The sequence below is a fragment of the Leptodactylus fuscus genome, chromosome 3, assembly GCF_031893055.1.
Source record: "Leptodactylus fuscus isolate aLepFus1 chromosome 3, aLepFus1.hap2, whole genome shotgun sequence".
NCBI lineage: Eukaryota > Metazoa > Chordata > Amphibia > Anura > Leptodactylidae > Leptodactylus > Leptodactylus fuscus.
Genome location: NC_134267.1, coordinates 144,281,449 through 144,305,003, shown reverse-complemented (window position 1 = coordinate 144,305,003; position 23,555 = coordinate 144,281,449). Strand labels below are relative to the sequence as shown.

At 41.4% G+C, this 23,555-nt stretch overlaps 1 protein-coding gene across 1 annotated transcript in view; it reads right to left on the bottom strand.

Annotated features, from left to right (window-relative positions):
• The window catches only part of ARMC9 (armadillo repeat containing 9), a 162,336-nt gene that overhangs the window by 4,467 nt on the left and 134,314 nt on the right, over positions 1-23,555 (bottom strand). Inside the window, exons 16-21 of the mRNA XM_075268483.1 lie at positions 13,463-13,602; positions 13,287-13,363; positions 12,247-12,321; positions 6,895-6,985; positions 5,848-5,909; positions 3,275-3,379 (exon numbers count right to left, since the gene is read on the bottom strand). Coding sequence (XP_075124584.1) covers positions 3,275-3,379; positions 5,848-5,909; positions 6,895-6,985; positions 12,247-12,321; positions 13,287-13,363; positions 13,463-13,602 — 550 coding nt within the window. The remainder of the gene's footprint in view (positions 1-3,274; positions 3,380-5,847; positions 5,910-6,894; positions 6,986-12,246; positions 12,322-13,286; positions 13,364-13,462; positions 13,603-23,555) is intronic.

Here is a 23,555-nt window from a genome sequence, read left to right as displayed (position 1 = left end):
TCCTTCATTCCTTGTTCTCATTATAGAGAGAGCAAGGTGGTTTATCAAACCAGACTTCTTTCTTCCCTGTAGATAAGTAATTCCACTAATCTACAGGGAAGAAAGATAACTGGTTTGATAAACCTCCACATCTCAGTAAAGGTGTATTATTTAACTAACATTGTGAATATGTGACACACACCATAAAAATACATGGATTATGACAATCTATTATTGATACATACAGGACACTTGAGAATCTTTCATGAAGGCCACTGAGCCAATTGTTTGGGTTGAACCACCTAAGCCATTTCAAGTTTCAGGTTCAGTCCTGCTTTGAAGTCTCTTTTCTGAATTTTCCTTTCAAGGGGTTATTCTCATCTCACAAAGTCATAGAAGATTGCATATAATTATTTTGCAACTAAAGCAGGGAAGTTTCTATCACAGCCCTTTTAGTTGATTTCAGTCTCTTTTAGCACCTCCTCCACTCTCTATAGACTTCTATTGTCATGTGTAATCTGATACATGTGGCATACAGGCCTCTGAGCAAAAGTAAGGACATGTGGGATTTTTAGTATGGTGATAATGCTGGAAGTAAGTGTGAAAATAGGGAAGAAATAGGAGATGTGCTTGCTGTGCAAAGACTGTATGAAGAAAAACATTGCAGCCGGCTGAACACTGTGCGCAGTGCTCTGTGTGCACAGGAAAGCCGGCTGCTGCCGCTGCTGTGATGCCATACGTTGTATCCACTGTTCCTGCTGCTGTGGGATGAACTGGGAGAATGGACCCCTCACCGCATACGATGCTTAGTGTATGCACAGCGGGCCTCTCCCAGCTCATCCTTTAGTGGCAGGAACAGTGGATACAACGTACGGCATCACAGCAGCCGGCTTTCCTGTGCACATGGAACATCGCGCACAGTGTCGGCCGGCTGTAATGTTTTTCTTCATACAATCTTTGCACAGAAATACAGTCCTATGAAAAAGTTTGGGCACCCCTATTAATCTTAATCATTTTTAGTTCTAAATATTTTGGTGTTTGCAGCAGCCATGTCAGTTTGATATATCTAATAACTGATGGACACAGTAATATTTCAGGATTGAAATGAGGTTTATTGTACTAACAGAAAATGCGCAATATGCATTAAACCAAAATTTGACCGGTGCAAAAATATGGGCACCTCAACAGAAAAGTGACATTAATATTTAGTACATCCTCCTTTTGCAAAGATAACAGACTCTAGTCGCTTCCTGTAGCTTTTAATCAGTTCCTGGATCCTGGATGAAGGTATTTTGGACCATTTCTTTCTACAAAACAATTCAAGTTCAGTTAAGTTTGATGGTCGCCGAACATGGACAGCCCGCTCTCAAATGATCTGAAAACAAAGATTGTTCAACATAGTTGTTCAGGGGAAGGATACAAAACGTTGTCTCAGAGATTTAACCTGTCAGTTTCCACTGTGAGGAACATAGTAAGGAAATGGAAGACCACAGGGACAGTTCTTGTTAAGCCCAGAAGTGGCAGGCCAAGAAATATATCAGAAAGGCAGAGAAGAAGAATGGTGAGAACAGTCAAGGACAATCCACAGACCACCTCCAAAGAGCTGCAGCATCATCTTGCTGCAGATGGTGTCACTGTGCATCAGTCAACTATACAGCGCACTTTGCACAAGGAGAAGCTGTATGGGAGAGTGATGAGAAAGAAGCCGTTTCTGCAAGCACGCCACAAATAGAGTTGCCTGAGGTATGCAAAAGCACATTTGGAGAAGCCAGCTTCATTTTGGAAACAAAGATTGAGTTGTTTGGTTATAAAAAAAAGGCGTTATGCATGGCGTCCAAAAAGAAACAGCATTCCAAGAAAAACACTTGCTACCCACTGTAAAATTTGGTGGAGGTTCCATCATGCTTTGGGGCTGTGTGGCCAATGCCGGCATCGGGAATCTTGTTAGAGTTGAGGGTCGCATGGATTCCACTCAGCATCCGCAGATTCTTGAGAATAATGTTCAAGAATCAGTGACGAAGTTGAAGTTACGCCGGGGATGGATATTTCAGCAAGACAATGATCCAAAACACTGCTCCAAATCAACTCAGGCATTCATGCAGAGGAACAATTACAATGTTCTGGAATGGCCATCCCAGTCCCCAGACCTGAATATCATTGAACATCTGTGGGATGATTTGAAGCGGGCTGTCCATGCTCGACGACCATCTAACTTAACTGAACTTGAATTGTTTGTCCAAAATACCTTCATCCAGGATCCAGGAACTGATTAAAAGCTACAGGAAGCGACTAGAGGCTGTTATCTTTGCAAAAGGAGGATCTACTAAATATTAATGTCACTTTTCTGTTGAGGTGCCCATACTTTTGCACCGGTCAAATTTTGGTTTAATGCATATTGCACATTCTCTGTTAGTACAATAAACCTCATTTCAATCCTGAAATATTACTGTGTCCATCAGTTATTAGATATATCAAACTGAAACGGCTGCTGCAAACACCAAAATATTTAGAACTAAAAGTGATTAAGATTAATAGGGGTGCCCAAACTTTTTCATAGGACTGTATTATTATTATTGGGGGATGTCTTACTTTCGGGGGGTGCCTTATATTAGGCAATTCAACAAAACCTCTGCTATGTCTTACTTTTGGGGGATAGCTTATTTTCGGGGAAACAGGGTAAAGGACCTTGGTATAGAGAACCCAATATTATACTACGATTGCCATTAAACATAGCAAGTATATCCTTAAGGCCAGGGCCCCACGGGACGTAAATGCCGCGATTTGCCTGCAGCGGAGGTGCTGCGGGAAAAATTGCGGCGTTTTACAGTGCAAGCAAAGGGGATGGGATTCATGCGAATCCCATCTCCACTTTGCGGAAAAGATTGCAGCGCAGATACGCTGCGATTTGCAAAGCCGTTGCGGCTTTATAAATCGCAGCATGTCAATTATATCTACAGAAACGCCGGCGGCTTTCCCGTAGATATAATGTTAAGAGAAAGTCCGCAGAGGAAAACTCTGTGAACTTTCTCTCAAAAGCGCTGCGGAAAGAACTGCAATACGTTCACGCAGTGGTTCTTTCCGCAGCGCTGCGATTACGGCCCGTGGGGCCTTAGCCTAAATGGGTTATTCTCACTGCTAGTATATGCTGTCAATTTGACCCCTTTATTCTTTGGATTGGTGGGTGGCCAGAAGTAATAATGTTAGCTATATACCATCACTTGGTAACCTGGGGAGCCATTTAATGCCTCAGATGTGCTTTTTTGTTTCAAGAAATACTACAAATGATGATACATACACCAAGGTACTCTGAAGTCAGGAGCTTTTCTCCAGTTAGTTCTCCTGTATGAGGAAGAACAACCTCGTCTTTGTCCAAGTCAGCTTCTAGAACATCTTGTTCTTCCTGAAGGAAAAACAGCAAAAACTATAGAACAGCAGTAGGAAAAATACATGACATATTTATGAAAGATCAAATCTCTTTAATATTTATGCCATGTAATTTCCTATGACTGCATATATCCTTGCATAACAGGAATTAATACAGGAGTTATTGATAATGAGCAAAAAACATGTTAATAAAAACTAATCAAAATATTATATGTACCCCAAAATGGTGGAAACTAAAAAAGTATGACTTACAGACTCAATAAACAACAAATAGAGAAAAAAAAAAAAAAAACAACAAAAAAAAAAAACAACAAAAAACAAAAAAACAGCACCGAGCTGTATATGGTGAAGTATTGTTAAGTTGGAGGTGTAGTAGCAGGTTTAAGTGCACTCTCACCTGATAAAGTTGTGAAAAATTCACAACTACTGTAAATGCCTGGAAACCAATTCTAGGGGGTTCCTCCCTATAAGTGATTGAGCGACTGGGTCCTGTTCACCGATGGTGTGAAGGATATAGTTAGGGACCAGAAGGAAGGACCACGCTTCACCAGATGTCAAAAATAACCAGTTTATTAAAGTTCAACAGCAAACGCGTTTCGGGCATAGATCGCCCTTCTTCAAGTGCAAAGGAACTGCTTTGGAGGTCCGGTCTGGACAGTTCAACTTTGTCTGTGTGGTGCCACAGTTGAACTGTCCAGACCGGACCTCCAAAGCAGTTCCTTTGCACTTGAAGAAGGGCGATCTATGCCCGAAACGCGTTTGCTGTTGAACTTTAATAAACTGGTTATTTTTGACATCTGGTGAAGCGCGGTCCTTCCTTCTGGTCCCTAACTATATCAATAAACAACAAGAGTTCACACATGAGAAACCTCATTACAGTAAAGTGCATGGCTAAGGGTCGTGCAATATGGGGTTCTGAGTGTGACTATAGCCCCATTCATATACCCCATTACTGTCATTCTGTAGCTAGTATGTAAAAACACTGGCAGCCCCTGCACTGAATGTGGCTATAAATGTATTCAGAACCCTGTGTGGCAGGAGCCTACAGAAATCTTTTCTTGTAAACCATCATGTAAAGAGCTTGTATTAGAAAAAGTTCTTAGCAATGCATTTATAACATCATCCATGCATAAAAGGAACCTGTCAGGTGTTTTTTCACCCTAAATGGGTCATAAACAGCATCAGTAATGACATTTCCTATGGTGTCCCTCATTAAGTTTTCTGTTACTGAATAGTTAAGTTATAAGCTTATTAACCTTAGATTGGCATATGGAGACTTAACTACTGTAAGTCAGGTGGCGGGGAGCAGCTTCATGTAGTCATGAAGTCACTGTGCTAATTCACATATGGTAAATCACACGTAACTAACATGTCCCTCATTGCCTGATTCTTTATCCAAATATTGGCCTCACAGGGTGGGATATAGTGCCATAACTGCATGACTAGATGTAGCTATTCTTGCACTAGTTAGGGTAAGTTCACATGGAGTTTTTTGACCGGATTTTGACGCGGGAAGCTGCCTCAGAATTCGGCTCCATAAAACGCCTCCCATTGACGTTCTCTTCTTTTTTCCCGCTCGCGGAAAAAAGTAGTAGCTATCTTGCCGCAGATTCCGCGGCTGAATCCACCGTGGTGTCCACGGCACGACACTCCCTCCCACCTAGGCCCATTCATTTGGGCCTAATCCAAAGCGGAATGCCACAACCGGATGTCAGTGATCCAGTCACGGCTAGCCACGGGAGGCATTTTTTGGAGCGGATTCTGAGGTGGCTTCCCGCGTCAAAATCCAGTCCAAAAAAACTCTGTGTGAACTTACCCTTAAGGTAAATATTCATACACCAGTCTAATGTTTTAAAAGCTTCTAACTTTTCAGTAACAGAAAGCTTAGTGAGGAGAACCATAGGAAAGGTCATTACTTGATACTGACTAGCCTAGGGTAGATAAACTACCTGGCAGGTTCCATTTAAATGGGGTTACATTAGCAGTTACATTAATGCCATAAATACATTTTGGGGACCAGTTCATGCAGTGTGAATTTTTTTCCCTAGTACAGGACTGTATTCAAGGGCAACAGTTGGATCACAAGTTACTTCACCCACATTACTGATTTATAAAAGGATAAAAAAGAAGATTACTTATGCTTTAAAGGGTGCCTGTAAATACAGTATAATTACCAAAAGGCAATCTATGTTCATTCTGGTATGGAATACAGCTGCAGTTCCCATTAATGACAACAATAAGAGTTTTTTTCAGAAAAAAAAATTTGATGCACAATAGCTAAAATTGCCTTGGCTGACAGTTAAATAGTGACACTGATATCAATGTCACTTATTTACATTTAAAGCTGTGATCCTGAAATTGCAGGAAAAAACATTTTTTCCGCATACCATGATTATGTCACACTGTCCTAAAGATAAGTTTACTGCAACCATTATGTCCTGTGCACCTTGGAAATCATGTGAACATGTACAGAAAAGCATTCACCTCTTCATCTTCCACTTCTTCTTCATCATCATCAGACACTGCAGCTTCATCAAATTTCTCTTCTGGTATAAAACATTAGTGATATCATTAGAAGTTTCCATTTTCTAGCATTCTCTTATCTGTTATGCTTCTGACACTGTATATGGTTTTGTAGTTCCCTTTTTGTATCCAATCCACTGTAACAATACCGTGTTCTTCATGCAATGTGGAATGTAAAGGAATACCCTGTATGTAACTATTTGCTTCTTGGGAAAATACACCAGACATATAACATACTTAAAGGGGTTTTCCGGGCTAAAAATATATTTTTTTATAAGTGAGTTCAGTGCTATTAATGGGTTAATAAGTGTACCCAAATACCTTTAACAGTGTTTTGAGTGATTTCTGGGTTTCTCTGGGAGCTCCGAGCATCCTCTGCATTTGGTAACATGGTGTAACTTCCTGCTATGTAGCTTCCACACTACCTTCTCTCACTCCCTTGCACGCCTCCTTGTCTACTTAGTTATCCCTCTCACTACTAGCTCTTCCCAGCTAACTAACTCAGTCCACCCCATAAAACTTGCGTGTCTTCCACTTTAGACTTCCCTCCTGGAACGGCTTCTCCTTTTCTTTCACTCTCCTGGCTGTGCGCGGGCTGCATGCTTGCACAGACCAGAAGTGCCTCTGACGCCAGCGCAGTAGAGATGGAGTGTCATCTCTACTGCACATGTGTGGGAGGCACCTCCAGCCTGTGCAAGTCCTAGCAGAGTTAAGGAAGAAAAGGAGCTGTTCCCAGAGAGCAAAACACATAATTGTGATGGGGTGGAGGGGGAGAGGGAGTATTGATGAAGTTCTCATGACCACCCTTGCGAACGGGGTAATTACACATTTTTTTCGAAAACAAAGTAAATTAGAAGTTAGGCCGGGGGGCGAGGTTCATTTTTGTTTTATCCCGGACAACCCCTTTAACAAATATAATTTGAACCAGACAGCAGGATTTTAGAGAAGCACAGACTCAACCTTCAGATAGCCTTACTTTGGGCCTTCTGGGAAGGATGTCACATATACCTGAGTCAAGTTGCCGAATGATGAACTCAATCTGACGGTTCATATCTCGGTTTCCTTCCTTGATAAAACATCTCAGGACCTCCTGCATCCCCTAAAAACATAAGATATATGACAAGGTTAAAAACTGTAATACCTGAAACCTTTTCAGTAAAACTAAATATGTGCTTTCCAATTGATAATAAATGATATATATAAAAATGTGGATAACATTGCTTTTCTTAACTTGTACTATCCAGAGTTACGGCCATATTTATAGCTCACACTGCCTCAGACGCTAAGCCTAAGTGTGTCCCCTATTACTCTAATGAAAGAAATTTTTTGAGAGAAGTCCTCAGTAGTTGATACCTTTTTTAATGGCTAACTTAAAAAGTTTTTTGATGACATATCGAGCTTTCGGGACTACTATAAAGGTCCCTTCATCAGGATGGTATAACACAATTTCTGAAGGTAGGCATATATATACACAGAGAAATGGAGTGTTCACCTGCAGCACACCTAATGTAGTATATTTGATACTGTGTACTAAGTGTCCTGAGGGCCTGTATGTAGGTGAGACAGGACAGTCACTTAGGATGAGGATAAACTCACACAGATATACGATTAGAGAACAGAGAATGCACCTCCCTGTGGCAAAACACTTCTGCAATGAAAATCATAATATGACCAAGGATATGAAGATCCTGGTACTAAGAGGAAATTTCAGAAACAAAAAGGATCGCCGCATATGGGAGATTAAACTCATGACGACCTTCAACACTCTCCAAAAGGGGTTAAATCAGGCACAGGGTTTTATGACGTTTTACAACCACTAGACACCACATCACTGATCAAAGAAGCCATAAACCCAGAGAACTTTCCTGTGAACTGATATATATGTTTTCATTGTTTATTTACATGGTGTTCTGTTCTCCATCTATTTTGCATCTAACACTCCATTTCTCTGTGTATATATATGCCTACCTTCAGAAATTGTGTTATACCATCCTGATGAAGGGACCTTTATAGTAGTCCCGAAAGCTCGATATGTCATCAAAAAACTTTTTAAGTTAGCCATTAAAAAAGGTATCAACTACTGAGGACTTCTCTCAAAAAATTTCTTTCATTTCATATCCACTGGCTAACACGGTACAAGGACATATTTTTTCTTTTACCCTATTACTCTAGTCAGTCATTTATGGCTTGTTTATGAATGATCATAATGATAATCAATCACTTATCATCAATAAGTGAACTTATAACAATAATTATTATCTATGTCATGACTGATCAATAAAAATGTCACTCGGTGAATTTATACTTGCTACACAAACAGATCCTGTTATCAGCTATTTGTAAAGGGATGAGACCACGTTAGTAAGTAATGCACTATAACAGCAGCTACTCCTACATGGACCAAGCAATGTGTAGGGATCTGCTGACCACAGGATCAGTGGAAAGTGACACTTCCAGAAAGGTGATTTCTAGAGCTGTGCTGTGTTAATGATACCAATCATTGATATTGTAGAGAAATGTTAAAACCACAGGCCGGATTACAATAAGTAAATTACACCCTGAACTTCTGGCGTGAACATATCTAGATCAAGACAATATTTTACATTCAATGCCAAGAGAGAAAGGGAACTGCCATAAAACCAGCAAGTTATGATACAAGAAAAAGAAGAATATGACTATTAGGCTGTTTTTCCTTCCTGTTAAAGGTATATGATAGAAGGTTAAGCATGTTACAGACAATGGGTTGCCACCCCATGACAGACAATTAACAATACAGCACACTATAAGGAATGTGGGGGATAGAAGAAAACTATTGCTGAAGGTGTTAAGCAACATTAAAAAATGCTATGTACTGCCCTGTAAGTGATGTGAGATACAGAGCACTCTAGGCCCACACGCAAATCAAGCAATGGGAAATGGAATGGAACTGTAGTCCTGTATAGCACAATAATATAAAAAGTTAATTTATAGCTCTGCAGCTCCTCAAGATAGAACAGATTCTGCATAATGCATCATGCTGACTGATGTACCCTGACCATATGAGGACATTGTTTCTCAGGTATCTAAGATTCATCTATGACAGGGGTCTCAAACTCGCGGCCCCCCGAACAATTTTGTGCGGCCCGCACAAGCCTAGGGACGCCGGATCCAAGTTGAATCCGGACGTTTCACCATTTTGCCCACAGGCAGTTTTATATACTGCCGGAAAGCTGACAGTGCGCTGAGTTCAGCACACTGTCGGCTTTCCCGATGTGGGCCCGGTGTGAAGAGCTTATGGTCCGGTACCGTAGCTCTTCTATGGTCAGAAGAGCGTCTCTGACACTCAGTCAGAGACGTCCTTCTTCACAGCACAGCCAATCGCGCTGTGCTGTGAGAGCCGGGAGGAACGCCCCCTCCCTCTGCTCGCAGTACTCGTCCATAGACGAGCATTATCAGGGAGGGAGGGGGCGTTCCTCCCGGCTCTCACAGCACAGCGCGATTGGCTGTGCTGTGAAGAAGGAAGTCTCTGGATAACTGTCAAAAACGCCCTTCTGACCATAGAAGAGCTACGGTACCGGACCGTAAGCTCTTCACACCGGGCCCACATCGGGAAAGCCGACAGTGTGCTGAACTCAGCGCACTGTCAGCTTTCCGGCAGTATATAGAACTGCCTGTGGGCAAAATGGTGGAAGGTCCTCTTTAAACAATGAGGTGGAATGAAGGGGCTCATGACACTGGGGGCAGACGAAGGGAGGGGGGAGAACGGCATGACACTGGGGCAGAAATGGAGGGACATGAATCTGGGGGCAGAGATGGGGGGGGACATGAATCTGGGGGCAGAGATGGGGGGGACATGAATCTGGGGGCAGAGATGGGGGGACATGAATCTGGGGACAGATGAAGGGTGTATATGTAACTGGGGGAAAGATGGAGGGGGGACATATAGTTTACGGGTGACTGTAGGAGGATTATACAGTGTGGGGGCACATGAAAAATGAATGGGCGGAGTCAACATAAAAGTGGGTGGAGCTAAATTTGCCGCGGTGCGGCCCGCCGACTGGCTGGGATCTTGCTCTGCGGCCCACATGCTGAGTTGAGTTTGAGACCCCTGATCTAAGATATTCAGTGTAAATGCTGGACTACTTACAAACCAACTGTATCAATGTCTCAGGCTCCTTCTCCCCACCCTGCAAACAGTGGTAAATAATGCTCTGTTCAGAGCTGCATTCAGAATTCTGCAGGATTCAGTACTAATAGTTCTCATCTTTTACAGTCTCAATGTCGGCTAACATTGCTGATTTTCATCCTAGAAAGTGTAATTTTTCAATACACACTGTACCTCAATCTAATTCAGAAACACTGCCCCCCTTTATTATAGAAGCTCAGCTGAAAGGGATGTGTTAGTCTACAGACTTGCTGACTATTTCCTATAGCAAAGAGCACTAATTCTTCTCACTATTCTGGACTTTATATACAGAATATAATTCAGAAAGAGAACAAAATGTATACATTTCCAAAATTTTACAACTTTGTGTAGGCTAGGATTATACCTGTATATAGTCCAGTAGAACTTTTTTTTTATTATTATTATTATTATTATTATTTTTTTAATTTTTTTTTTTTTTTTGGGGGGGGGAGGGCGGCTTTGGTCATTGCAGGAAAAAAGTTGCTGACTCTGGCTTCAAAATAAAATGATGAAATATTTTTACTTACAGTCATACAATGTTTAATGTTTTATAATTAATTACATGATTAGTTTGTTGCATATTTACTTAGAAATCAATTACTGTTTTTTCTTTAATGATTTAGAGGATCTTTACTGCTTCGGTCTGACCATGATTGTCAGCCACATCTGAAGGAGTCGGAGTTAGTCAGAGCTGGTTTGAAGAAGCATAGAGGAATCAGAGTCATCCTTTAATAGGCTCTTCTCATCTGATTTTGGTGCAGCTGGAATTTTTACTGTAGTCCTCACAGTTTCATGTGCTGTTAGCTCCAATAATAGGCTCTCTATTGTCCGGTGGGCAGTCGCTGGCTGTCCTCTCCAGCCCAGGACCACCTACCTACCTGACAGAAGACAGCTTAACTACCAACTACCATAGCATCAGTTGCTTAGGAATAATGAGGATGCAGAAAAAACATACCAACTATGCTGGAATAAGTTATTGAAAGATGCAAAGAGATGGAGTTACTGGAGGTGGTGAAAATGTAAAATGACAAAACTATCAATTACTGCTTATGTTATATGATCTATCTCGAAATCAGCTCTAAATTCCTCTTGTGAACATAACTTTATAATTATCCAAAAATAAAACGTTTTCACTTGGCCCTGGACAACATAGGACACTGTGTAGCATCTGCTGGAAGCACGGTTTAATGTGAATGTATGTCTAACTTATTTCATTGTAAGTAGAAAATACTCACATACACAGCTACTAACGAAAAACACCAAATGCATTTCTCATGTCCTGCACCCCCATCAACCTCCCACCTTCTGCTATAACCATCGGTGGTACTACATGGCAAGGCGCAATCTATATAGTGAAATAATGTTAGCAAGAGGGGTATAGGCAATGCTATATTCATATTACGTGATATATTTCTGCCCCCATCCAATATCACAAAAACACAGTCACTGGTTACAGACCAGCTTGTAAACTGTATAATGTTAATCTATAGAGCTTTTCACATAGGTGTCTGTATATTGTTCAATGGAGCTTTTTTGATAGAGTAAACTGCTGAATAAGTCTTTTATGTAGCAGTTAAAGACATTTTAAAAATGATTTTTTTTTTAATTTTTATAAATTCTTTATTTATAAACCAAATAACAAGGAACAAAACACAACAGTAAACATAACAAGGCCGACCCCCCCCCCCCCCCAATAAAAAAAAAATCAAAGTAAATGTAAATCAGACATAACAGAGCATCCAGATGGACGACACAAGAGGATATCAAGGAGGACAAAATCACACAGGGACAACCACCCGGGAAAAGACAATTTGGGGTAGAAACATAGGGACGGAAGGATAGAGGAAGAAAAGAAGAGAGGGAGGAAGAGAGAGAGAAAAAAAGGGGGGGGGGGGGTAGGAGGGGTTTGAGTGAACAGCGCCGAGCTCCAGCCAACAACCTACTAGACCTAAAGACAGACAAGTCCTTGTACATATGGGTACCTTGAGATTTTCAAATTTTCTATTCACGCAATGTAGTTGTAAATTGAACAGTTTGTGTTTGTTTTCTTTCTCCAAATCACAGCGAGTCTTATCTAAGACTTTTTGTATATGTTAGAATGGATTATGGATCACAAACAATGCATGTAAAACTAGCCTAATAATAATCATGCTTTCAACCAAGTATTAATGTGCACATTTATTATGATATCTTACCATGGCTCTGGCTTCTTCACGTATAGAAGGAACAGAGAGGATACTATAGAGTGCCCCATTCACATAAGGTCGGATCTACAGTATAAACAAAGACATATTCATGTTATACATAGACAAGATGACCAAATGATTATATTCTAAATATATGCACCTTGATGTGAGGTGCACGGTCTACAGCTTCAGCAGTGCAATGTGCCCAGAGCTATCAGAGATAAGTCCCAAAGTCATCTTCAGCAAGATGGCAGCAACTTGCCAGGTTTAGTACTATACACCCCAGATGCATAAGGAAATGCTGGTGGTTTAAGGGACACAAATCTGTTCATATGTTCCTTTTAAAAGTACTGAAGCATAATAAAAAAATAAATACATTTAGTGCTCGGTGAACACTCTAAAAGTGAAACCCAAAAAACCCCAATGATGGAATTGCATTTTTTTCCCATTTCACCTCAAAAATAATGTTTTAAGTTTCTCAGTAAATCATATAGTCAGTGGCATAACTAGGAATGACGGGGCCCCGTGGTGAACTTTTGACATGCCCCCCTTCCAACCCCCACCCCCTCGCATATTACACCCCATAGTGGCCCCTGCACACAGTACAAATGAGTTCTCTCGTGAGAGAGAACTGCGTGAGAAATCTCCAGTAACGCCTCTATCTTCACCTGGAATGGCCTCTCCCTGCGTCTTCTTCCGGCGCGGTATTCAAACTTCTAGGCATGCGCAGTCAACTCTGCTGTCAGTCCTCGGGCAGAGCAGACTGCGGATGCCCACGGCCATTTTCTTGTGGCCGCTTACCCCAGTTTACTGTGTAAGCAACCACAAGAAAATAGCTGCTTTCATTAGTTTACTGTGTAAGTGGCCACAGGAAATTGCCGCGGGCATGTGCATTCAGCTCTGCCCGAGGCCCAACGGCAGAGCCGACCGCACGTGCCTAGAGGTTTGAAGCCAGCGCCGGAATAGGAGTTACACAAAAAAAAAAAAAAAAAAAGGTAAACTAAAGCCATGCATAAATGGTACAGTCATATACAGTAAAAGATACAAACCTCATGATTCTCATGGCCTAGCAAGTCAGAAAGCACTTTGAGAACAAGGCCTGCATTTTTAGCGCACATTTTCTTCCCTGTGTAAAACAAATTGCAACAAGAACATTAAACAAAATCATCTCCCCACAGAAAATGCCATGCGTAGCAAAACCTGTGGCAGATGCACATTCACATACCTGCACTGCGTAAGCAGAGGTTCATGAGTAGCGCTACAGAATACTCCACTGTGTAGTCAGAGAGATGATCTGTGTCCTCAAGTTCTTGCACAAGCCACAAGATGAGGCCATCTTTTATCATGGCTGACTGCATCTGGCGTCTAGAACAGAAATCAGTAGATCTGCTTAGCATGAAAAATATTCAAAAGGGACAGAAGGTTTGTGAACTTTTATTTCACTGAATATATTATGGCAGAGGTGTCACTTGGAGATCTGTAATGGGCCATGTACTATCTACCAGGGCTCAGTAGCAGTTGCTACCTCTACAAGCCCAATAGCTACACCCCTGTATTATGGTAAACCTGTATTAGAATGAGTTTGAGTATTAGTACAGTTCCCAAGCAATTTGGATTCATTAGAACAGTCATGGATTAGGCCCCATTAACACCATCACTATTTTATCTTGTACCATCCTATGTTACTGGTAAATGTGCCCTAAAACCAGTACCTTATTATAGGATGCAAAAACATGGTGTGAACCTAGTTTTATTGGTACATCCTACTTTCCACATATAGTAGAGTATACTCACTAATTTTGAGACAATGCAAACTTTGATCAGGCAGTGAAAAATGCACCCGATTTTATCACAGTGGCCGAGGATGGATGATACATTTGGTGCATCTTTAGACTGTCTGGACTAGTTTATATACCACTATCTAAAACCCTTCCCTTGTCAAAACATTTCAGCAATGAAGATCAGAATATCACCAATGACATGAAAATTTTGGTTTTAAGAGGGAATTTTAAATCAAGGAAAGAGAGACGGATTTATGAATACAAGTTTATGACCCTGCTACAAACATTGCAAGAAAGGATGAATCTGGCACATGGGATCATGGCATCCAACAAAAAACACTTAATTGAGAAGCCATAAAAGACATTCTCTGAACTGATAAGAACATTGCAAACTGATGAACTGTTTATTTGTATGTACCAATAACCTTCTTCCACCCTCCCTCCTAGAATTCTATTCCTATGTGTCCCTCTGTACATAAATATGTATCCTTCAGAAATTATTTTTAGATATACCTGAAGAAGAAGCAAAGAGCTTTGAAACGTTGTAATCTGTCATCATTATTAGTTAGCCATTAAAAAAGGTGTCAACTACTAAAGACTCTCAAGTTTTTTGTTTTTTATATTATCTAAAACACATAATAAATGTGTACACAGTATGTAGGCCAGGGGTGCATTTAGCAATATAAATGTCATCACTATGTGTGAGTGTGTACCTACATACATGAGACCTCAAACAGATGAGCAAGTGGATTAAAAAACATATTAGGGCTAAAGCCCCACGTTGTGAAAACACACAAGCAGATGGGATGCCGGCTACTCCCATCCACACATTGCAGAAAAATACTTGAAGCAGAAAAATCTATGTTAGTAAAAATCATGGGATGTCAATTATAAGCTCACTGGGCAAAAAATTAGTCACTCTAGTTCCCAAGCACAGATGCATTGTTAAGCCTATACAGATGGGGCAGCCATTGAGTCACAGGCTCAACTGTGCACGCACTGCCTCTATGTGATCATAAGGCAGTAGTGATCAGTAAGGGCTAGTTCACATGGAATCCGCCAAAAGAAAGGGCAGCTCGCTTCTTTTTTCTGTGAGCGGGAAAAAACTGCTCACGGAAAAAGGAAATGTCCGACTCCCACTGATTTCAATGGGAGGTGGTTTTATGAGCCGGATTCTGACACGGATTCCGCATCAAAATCCAGCCCATTTCCCTCTGTGTGAACTAGCCCTTAGACAGTAGTTTCCAGCAGTAATTGTATGTAAACATGAGTAAATATAAGATGTGACAGAGTGGCAAAAAGGGGCAATCATGTTTGGCTGTGCCCATGGCCATACGGTGAGTGAAGTTGCTGGATTTGTTGGTGTTTCGTAGCGAACTGTTTAACGTGTCTATAAGTACTGGTGTAATACACATGGCCACGAAACATGACGTCTGACTTGTGGTCGGAAAAAGATCCTGAGAGGGACCGCAGACGAAGTTCATGACTTGTGGATCAAAATTGCTTTCAAACCCAACAGGAATTGCAGTCAGTGAATGAAGGTCCTTCCCAACCTGTTAGGGGGAGTTCACACGGAGTTACGTGCCGCGTGATGTGGCACGCAGACGCCGCGGGACCCTTTGCGGGCCGTACACGCTCCCATTGATTTCAATGGGAGCGGGGATCGTATGCGCCGCGCTAGTTTGTGGCCGTGAATAAATGCACTTTATTTGCATTTATTCACGGCCGCAAACTAGCGCGGCGCATACGATCCCCGCTCCCATTGAAATCAATGGGAGCGTGTACGGCCCGCAAAGGGTCCCGCGGCGTCTACGTGCCACATCACGTGGCACGTAACTCCGTGTGAACTCCCCCTTAGCGAGCAAACCTTGAGATGGGAACTATATGCAATGAACATTTGGAATCGTTCACCTTGCAAGTGGCCATTTCTCACACAGGCACATAAAGCTGCACGCCTTCAATGGGCTAGACATCACCAAACTTGGACAGTAGTTGACTGGGGGACTGAACACTCCCAGGTCCTATTACATCTTGGCCTGCAAAATTACCTGACTTGAACCCCATCAAAAATCTGTGGGATATGTTGGAACAGCGGGTAAAACACTGACACCAGCATCCCTGCAATTTGATAAATTTGCATGGTCAACTCCTCAGCAAGTGGCTTAAACTGGATGTGACGAACCTGCAAAACCTTGTGGACTCACTTCCTAACCCAATCCAGGCGGTTATCAATGCTAGAGGCGGAGTTACATGATATTAAATGATCATTTTCATGATTTCTTTAGGGGTGACTAATTTCTTGTCCAGTGAGCTTACCTGCAGAAACATTGAAGTTTTCCGTATAGATATAATAGGAGCAGAAAGTGCAAAGAAAAATGCTGTAGAAAAAAACGTGAAGCGTTTCCACCGTGTTTTTTCTGCAGCGTTTATTTGCTGCATTTCATTACTTAGGGCCCTAGCCTTAGACTAAGGCCCAACAAAGCAAATCAAGCTGAAAAAAAACCCAGTGGTAGTATTTCTTTGCTAGTGAGGTCTTGGCATCACAACTTGAGAGTTTAGTTAAAAAAGTTTGAGAAGCCCTTGTCTAGAGTACTTATAGTTACTATAAGGGTTTGCTCACATGGAGCTGATATGCTACAGAGTGCCGCATGTGCCTAAAGGAGCGATTGTGCGCAACATGGCCAGTGGGAAAAAAACTCACCAAACTGTTCCTGAAGTTTAGCACTTTGTTGCGAATTAGAGAAATTCACTAGAGAATAGTGTTGCTTTTAATGTTATAGTGGGCCACAACAATTATAAAACAGTCACACACAGTAAGTATTACATTTATTCAAAACATAATGCAGAAAAGATCACTATTATATGGTGGAAAGTTACCAAGAGCATTAGGGTTATGCAAGGATCAAGGGCCATCCAAGGATGAAGGATCACCTTTGCCTTTACTGAATCCTCTCAGACACAGTAAATTACTTAAGTGGATTACAAGCAATTCCTTGATAGATGAATCACCTCATAAGGAAATAAAAGAGAACAGCTGAGGTGAAATCAAATTCCCCAAGGCTGTTAACACACAAGCATTTTATGAAGCTTGTGCTTAGTCAATGGAGAAATAATGAATGAAGACCATCTTAACAGTCCTTCTTTAGTGATAGAATACAGATACATCAAATGCCCTATTCTTTGTTCCTATGTTATATAAGCCACCACTTGAGATGTGTAAACCTTTTAAATTTTGCTTCATTTTGGATTGCAAGTTGCCATAAAAAGTTGTATATGACCATGAGGGCTCCTAGGACTCACTTAACCCCGTTCTTGCTCTGTAACATATACATAGCCTTACATACCTTTTGTATGTAAACCACCTCAGCACTTTTTGAATGAGACAATTTTTATCCATATGCTATTTAGCCTCCAGCATGCACCCGAAAGTCTCAGTGAGCACTGTCTCTCTCCTGTATGTACAGCACAGGCTGCTGCTGATGACTCCTCTCCCTGCTCTCACACACAGTACACAGTGCTCACTGAGACTTCCGGGTGCACGCTGGAGACTAATTGACTAATTAGCATATGGATAAAAACTCTCTCATTCAAAAACTACTGAGGAAATTTACATACAAAAGGTATGTGTGGATAAGCCTTTCTAAAGGCTATGCAAGTATATGTTTAGATAAAAATGACTTTTCCCAATTATAGAGCCTCTTTAATGTCAAGGTGACAGCAACAAATATGGCAATGGGTTTTGGTGTTTTGCAAAAAAAAAAAAAAAAAAATACAGGACAAGTTTTATTGATTTATGCAGCAAAAACTGAATTAAATACATGTTAGTATGGTGTATAGTTTTAGTACAGTTTTACTGCAGCTAGTCAGTGCAAAGTGACTGATGGTCAGCCCAGAGTCCAATTGTGCCAATTATAACACTGATACTTTAGGCTGACTACTGTCTGAAAATATCCAGTGTGGCCAAACTATTTTTGCCTCCTTGGCCATTGTTTGCAGTATATTCATGTATGACTGTTCGCTGAAATAAGCCATTTCAGTCGATTAAAACTCATTTGTAAGGTCAGCTTTAGTCTAGTCACCAGTGAAACTCAGTCTGTGTGAGTGGCAGATCTCCTGGCCTGAACAGTGTACAGGGAGAGGGACTCCTAACATTATAATTATCTATGATGCTAGGACTCCCTGCCTCCCAGTGACATACTGATCTGTACCACTCCTGCACACTGTTCAGGCACGGAAATCTGACTATCTTGATACGAGTTCAGGGAATGAGTACTTTCTAGAGGACTGAATTTTAACCATAATAATAATAATAATTATTAACAAGACTATTTAGTCATCTATTAAAAGTTATGATTCTAGCACCCTAGACCTCACTATCAACATATAAATCAATAGTAGTAGTTAGTGGACTAGCATGGTGGAAGTAAAATTGGAGACAGGTTTCGTAACATTGGGCATAGGTTACCTTTTTTCTAACATACAATAGATAACGTATCTCTGGGTCTCCAAGGACAGTGGAACTTGAATTTTATTTATTTCCTTATGTCTCCTTTTTCACCTAATTCATGTTCTACTCCTACAGCACAAGAAAACTCAAGTCTACAGATAAAATGTTTTATTCAGGGTATTCAAATACAAATCACTAGTTTCTGATACCTTGAAAAGTCCAGAGGCAGGGGTATAGCTATAGGCTCATGGGCCCTGGTACAAACATTCAGCTTCGGCATAGCATAACTTCTTTCATGACCGTCATATCTGTCTGTGACTTTCAGCTTCATCACAAGAGCACTAAAGTGACCCATTAATGCAGAATTAATAGCTAGGCGCTCCCTTAAAAACCCCAAGCAAGTTAACTGTGACCCTCCTCCCCCAAAAGTTAACAGCGATCTCTTGTGGCCCTTACAAGGTAATAGTGTCCTCATATCCCCGTGTGTGTCCAGTAAAGTGTCCTCTTTGTGCCCCCTGCAAGGTATAGGAATAGCGCCTCCTTGCACATTCCACATAGGAAATAGTGCTGTTCTCTGTATCATTCACATAGGCAAACGTGCCCCCATAAGGTAAGGGTGCGTTCACATGTAGTAAAGTGGAGCGCAATCTGGCACGTTTTTGAGCGCGCAAAATGCTGACACTCCGTATACGTGCCAGCTTGCGCTCCACTTTACTACGTGTGAACGCACCCTAATAGTCCCTTACTCAAACAGGTAATAATCTCCCCCTCCAGGTATAATACCCACACCCACAGGTAACAGTTCTCCTTTCCTACATTGATCCCCACCACACGTACCTTCCAGACTCTGCCAACACATAGGTAATACCCCTCCCTCCACACCACATACCATCCAGGACCCCTCGCCACATTACGACTGATTGCTGTATAGAATTGTATAATTTCCTAATAAAAAAGCACTGACATTGTGAATGCTAATATTTGTGTCTACTATTCTCCTCTAGGCTCTCCTATTTCCTGTTCTATGGTTGGTGCTGCTGTTTCTTAGAGTAGTGGACAGGGAGGATGGGAGGAGAATAGTAGACAGACATGCTGCCATGCACCATATCACGCACTGTGTAGAGCGAAGATAATTATATAATTCAATACAGCAGGCAGTAATAGAGTGACGAGGGTCTTATAGCCCACCCTGGCCTTGGGGCCCAATCACAAGTACAACTGATGCCAGTCAGTCATGATAATTCAGTTTTCACTGAATTTGTTTGTTAATTGAAATCACGGGGAATCAATTCAATGCAATGACATTTTAGGTTGCCTCCCTGGAACACAAAGGTGAATTCAAAAGGTCAAGTTAGGTGCAGCTAAAACTGCATCAAATCTTCACAGGTTTCTATGGGTTTTTTTTGGGTGCAGGTTAAATGGCATACAACCTAAGGCAAAATGTTCAAGACGGTGTGCGTGTCACCAGGCCATGATTGAGCGAGCGGCACCTTCAGTGAATGCCTGACATCTATGTGCCATCCATGGACCCATTCATTGAGGTCAGTGAACACGGGCCGCAATACAAACAGAAATAGGACTTGTCCTGAGTTTTGCTCATGGTCCCATACACAGGACCGTGAAGATATACTGTTGTGTATATGGGGCCATAGAAATGAATGGCTCAGGGTCCTAGCTGTGAAAAACATAGCTAGTACATGGATGTGTGCATGAGGCTAACATGCTACAGTTAAGGGCAATTAAAAGTGCATCAGAAAAAAAACTGCATGCAATTTTAAAGTAAAATTAAAAACCTGCACAAACGGCTGCACCTGTACTTTCTATTCTGTACCTATACTTGCTACTCACTCAAATAGTATGTACAGGTACATCCTGCTAAATAACACAAGGAATGCCATGTGCAGGTACCCCCAACGATAAACAACATTAACACAAATGTGGTACAAAATGGCCATGAAAACTGGACATTTTCATGGTTGTTTTCTACTCAACAGACCTCTGTTTACATAGATTTGTCATAGAACTGAGTGTATTGAGGGATCTGTGAAAACGGGTAAAATTAAGACCTTTTTTTGATAGTCTGTTAAAATGGACCATCATGGATCTGTATAGCCTCATTCACATCCAGTGAATGAGATACTAACATTTGTAAAATGCATTTTTAACTAAACATATGCCTGAATAGCCTTTAAAAAGGCTATTCAGGTACTGCTTCTACTACTGCAACTGACCCCACGGTTTCTTTTAAAAAGTTGTAAATCAGCCGCAAGGAGCAGAATGCTCACTTCTATAGCGAACTACACTAAAATGGTGCTCGGACATGCGCAGTGCCGCTCAGAACAGAGCGATACTGCGCATGTCCGAGGTTACAACAGCCGAAGCGAGAATGGAGAAGACAGGGCGGTACAGGATGTCTGGAGGAGGAGGGCTTACAAGCTGTGGAGGGGCATTTTCAGAGGTATGACGTCGGGGGTGCTCGGTGGCCCTAGGGAATGCCCAGGATGCTCCTTGGGGCTGATTTACATATCTAACTTTTTAGTTTTTAAAAGAAACCGTGAGGTCAGTTGTAGTTGTAGAAGCAGTACCTGAATAGCCTTTTTAAAGGCAATTGAGGCATATGTTTAGCTAAAAATTCATTTTACAAATGCAAGAATCCCTTTAATATAACCGTGTGAATGTAGGCTTACTATGCAGATCAATGTACTGTAAGTCTATTGGCAATAACATTACCTCCTATTTACAGATGTATTTCTTTGGAGATAGCTGCAAGCACCTGCATTATGAGGGTGCGACAGATACTTCCTGCATTTGTGATGCATCTTTGAATGAACAAGCGGAGGATAATCTCTGCTGACATGTCTTTTTGACAGGTAAACACATTTGAGGGGGTGCTACTGTATAAAGCTTTGGTTCTACTAAACATATTACTGAATATTTAATGAATTTTTGAAAAAGTAGAAAACTGCAGATATATTTGAAAGCGGAGCAAAGAACACCACCATGATATAGTTTGAAGGTGGGTCTCCTTAAAGAGGACCTTTCATGACCTATAACTTTGGCTGTGTTACATACTGCTGAAAAGCTAAAAGGTGCTGAATTCTGTTTTGTTTGCAGAGATATTGGTGTTGATAGTTTCGGCACCAATACGGTATCACTACGCAGTGAAACTTCACCGTGATCACAGTGAGGAGCTACAGAAGAGTATTGTAAATGCCTGGTTTTCTTGAACCCTAGTGGCATAATTTGGGAGTAAAGCCAAGCAAAAAAAAGAAGCTGAGAAGCTGTGTTGTGCCTGGCTCTGTGCGCCTCTTCTCTCGGGAGCAGCAGTCTCCTCCTCCTCCCCCTCCCTCCCCATGACCTGCAGTGGATGTGTGCGACACAATCCTCGGTGACTGAGTTCAGCTGCTTGTAGACTCTGCTGGCCTGGAGCTCTCACAGGGGGAACTAGAGATGGAGCCGCGGAAGGGCTGTGAGTAGGGGCAGGAGGCAGAGGAGCTGACAGCAGTGCGCAGGCTATAGTCCGGGATTGAAGCCATTGTAAATGTATGTTTTATCCATGATGGCTGATCATCATCCTCCACCACTGGACACCACACCACTACTTACAACCGATATTCCACTTCTACCCACACCCATTGTTAATGGAGAAGGCAGTCAGCAGAACTATTGCACCTGAGGAAGGGCAGAGTGTATGCCCGAAACGCGTAGTGTGTTGTTTCAATAAAAGTCGTTCTTTCACCTAACCTACCAGCGCGGGTCCTTCTTGTCCAGGGTTTGTAATCCCAAACTGACAACTTGGTCCATTCTTGCATATTTACACACCCAATATAGTTGTATTTATTGACATGTGGTGGGAGTACAAATGTGCATATATATTTATCATTCTGGCCAGAATATCCTATCAGCACTTCAGAGTATCTATTCTATATTGTGTATATTTTTGATAGAAATTATTATATCGGATATTCTATCCAATTCTGTGATACTATATTCATATTATATATAGGATTTCTCTCAGTCATCATTAGTGGGAGGGTTAGGTGTCATACTGCCATCGATAATGTGGGGGGTTCTGTCCCCTTGTGTGTTTTCCCTATTCTATATGTTGTCTATTGATGTTTATTAATTATAATTGTTAATAAATTGATTATTTTTTATATTCTGCGAGTCTTGAGTTGTTATGATATTCATGGTTGTTGTGGTTTCGGGACCGCTCCAATAATTTTGGTTTTGTTTTGGGTTTAATTACATGATCCCATATTAACCCCTTAGCGACCTTTGACGTACTATTACGTCATGGACGCGAGGTACTTCGCGCACCATGAAGTAATAGTACGTCATGGTGATTCCGCCCGCTCACTAGCTGAGCGGGCGAAATCGGAACTGGGTGATAGCTGTTACTGACAGCTATCACCCTTTTCCATAACCTCCGGTCGGTACTTTTACCGATCGGAGGTTTTAACCCTTTCATTGCGATGGTCAAACATGACCACCGCAAACAAAGGGTACCGCGATCTCTGTGCCGTCCGCACAGCTCACTTCCTGTTTCTAGAGTGAGACACGTGCAGGCTGTCACTGCAGCCTGTGTCTCAGTCTATAGTAGAGGATCAGTGATGCAATCATCACTGATTCAAGTGTCTCTTAGGGACACAAGAACAAGTAAAAAAAAAAGTGTAAAAAAAAAAAAATATGTATATTTGAAAACAATTAATAAAGTTATAAAGTCCCAAAAATCCCTTTTTTCTATAAAAAATGAATTATGTAAAAAAAAACACAAAAAATTAATAAAAACAATACATATTTGGTATTGTCGCGTCCGTAACAACCTGTACAACAAAACTGAAACAATATTTAATGTACACAGTGAACGGCGGGAAAAAATAACGGAAAAAACCCGCCGGAAGTAGTGATTTTTCGCCATCTCACCTTACAAAATGTGCTATAAAAAGTGATCAAAAAGTCATATGCACCCCAAAATAGTACCAATAAAATGCACAGGTTGTCCCGCAAAAAAATAAGCCCTCAACCAACACTGTCAAGCGAAAAATAAAAATGTTACGCCTCTCAGAAGATGGTGATGCAAAAATCAC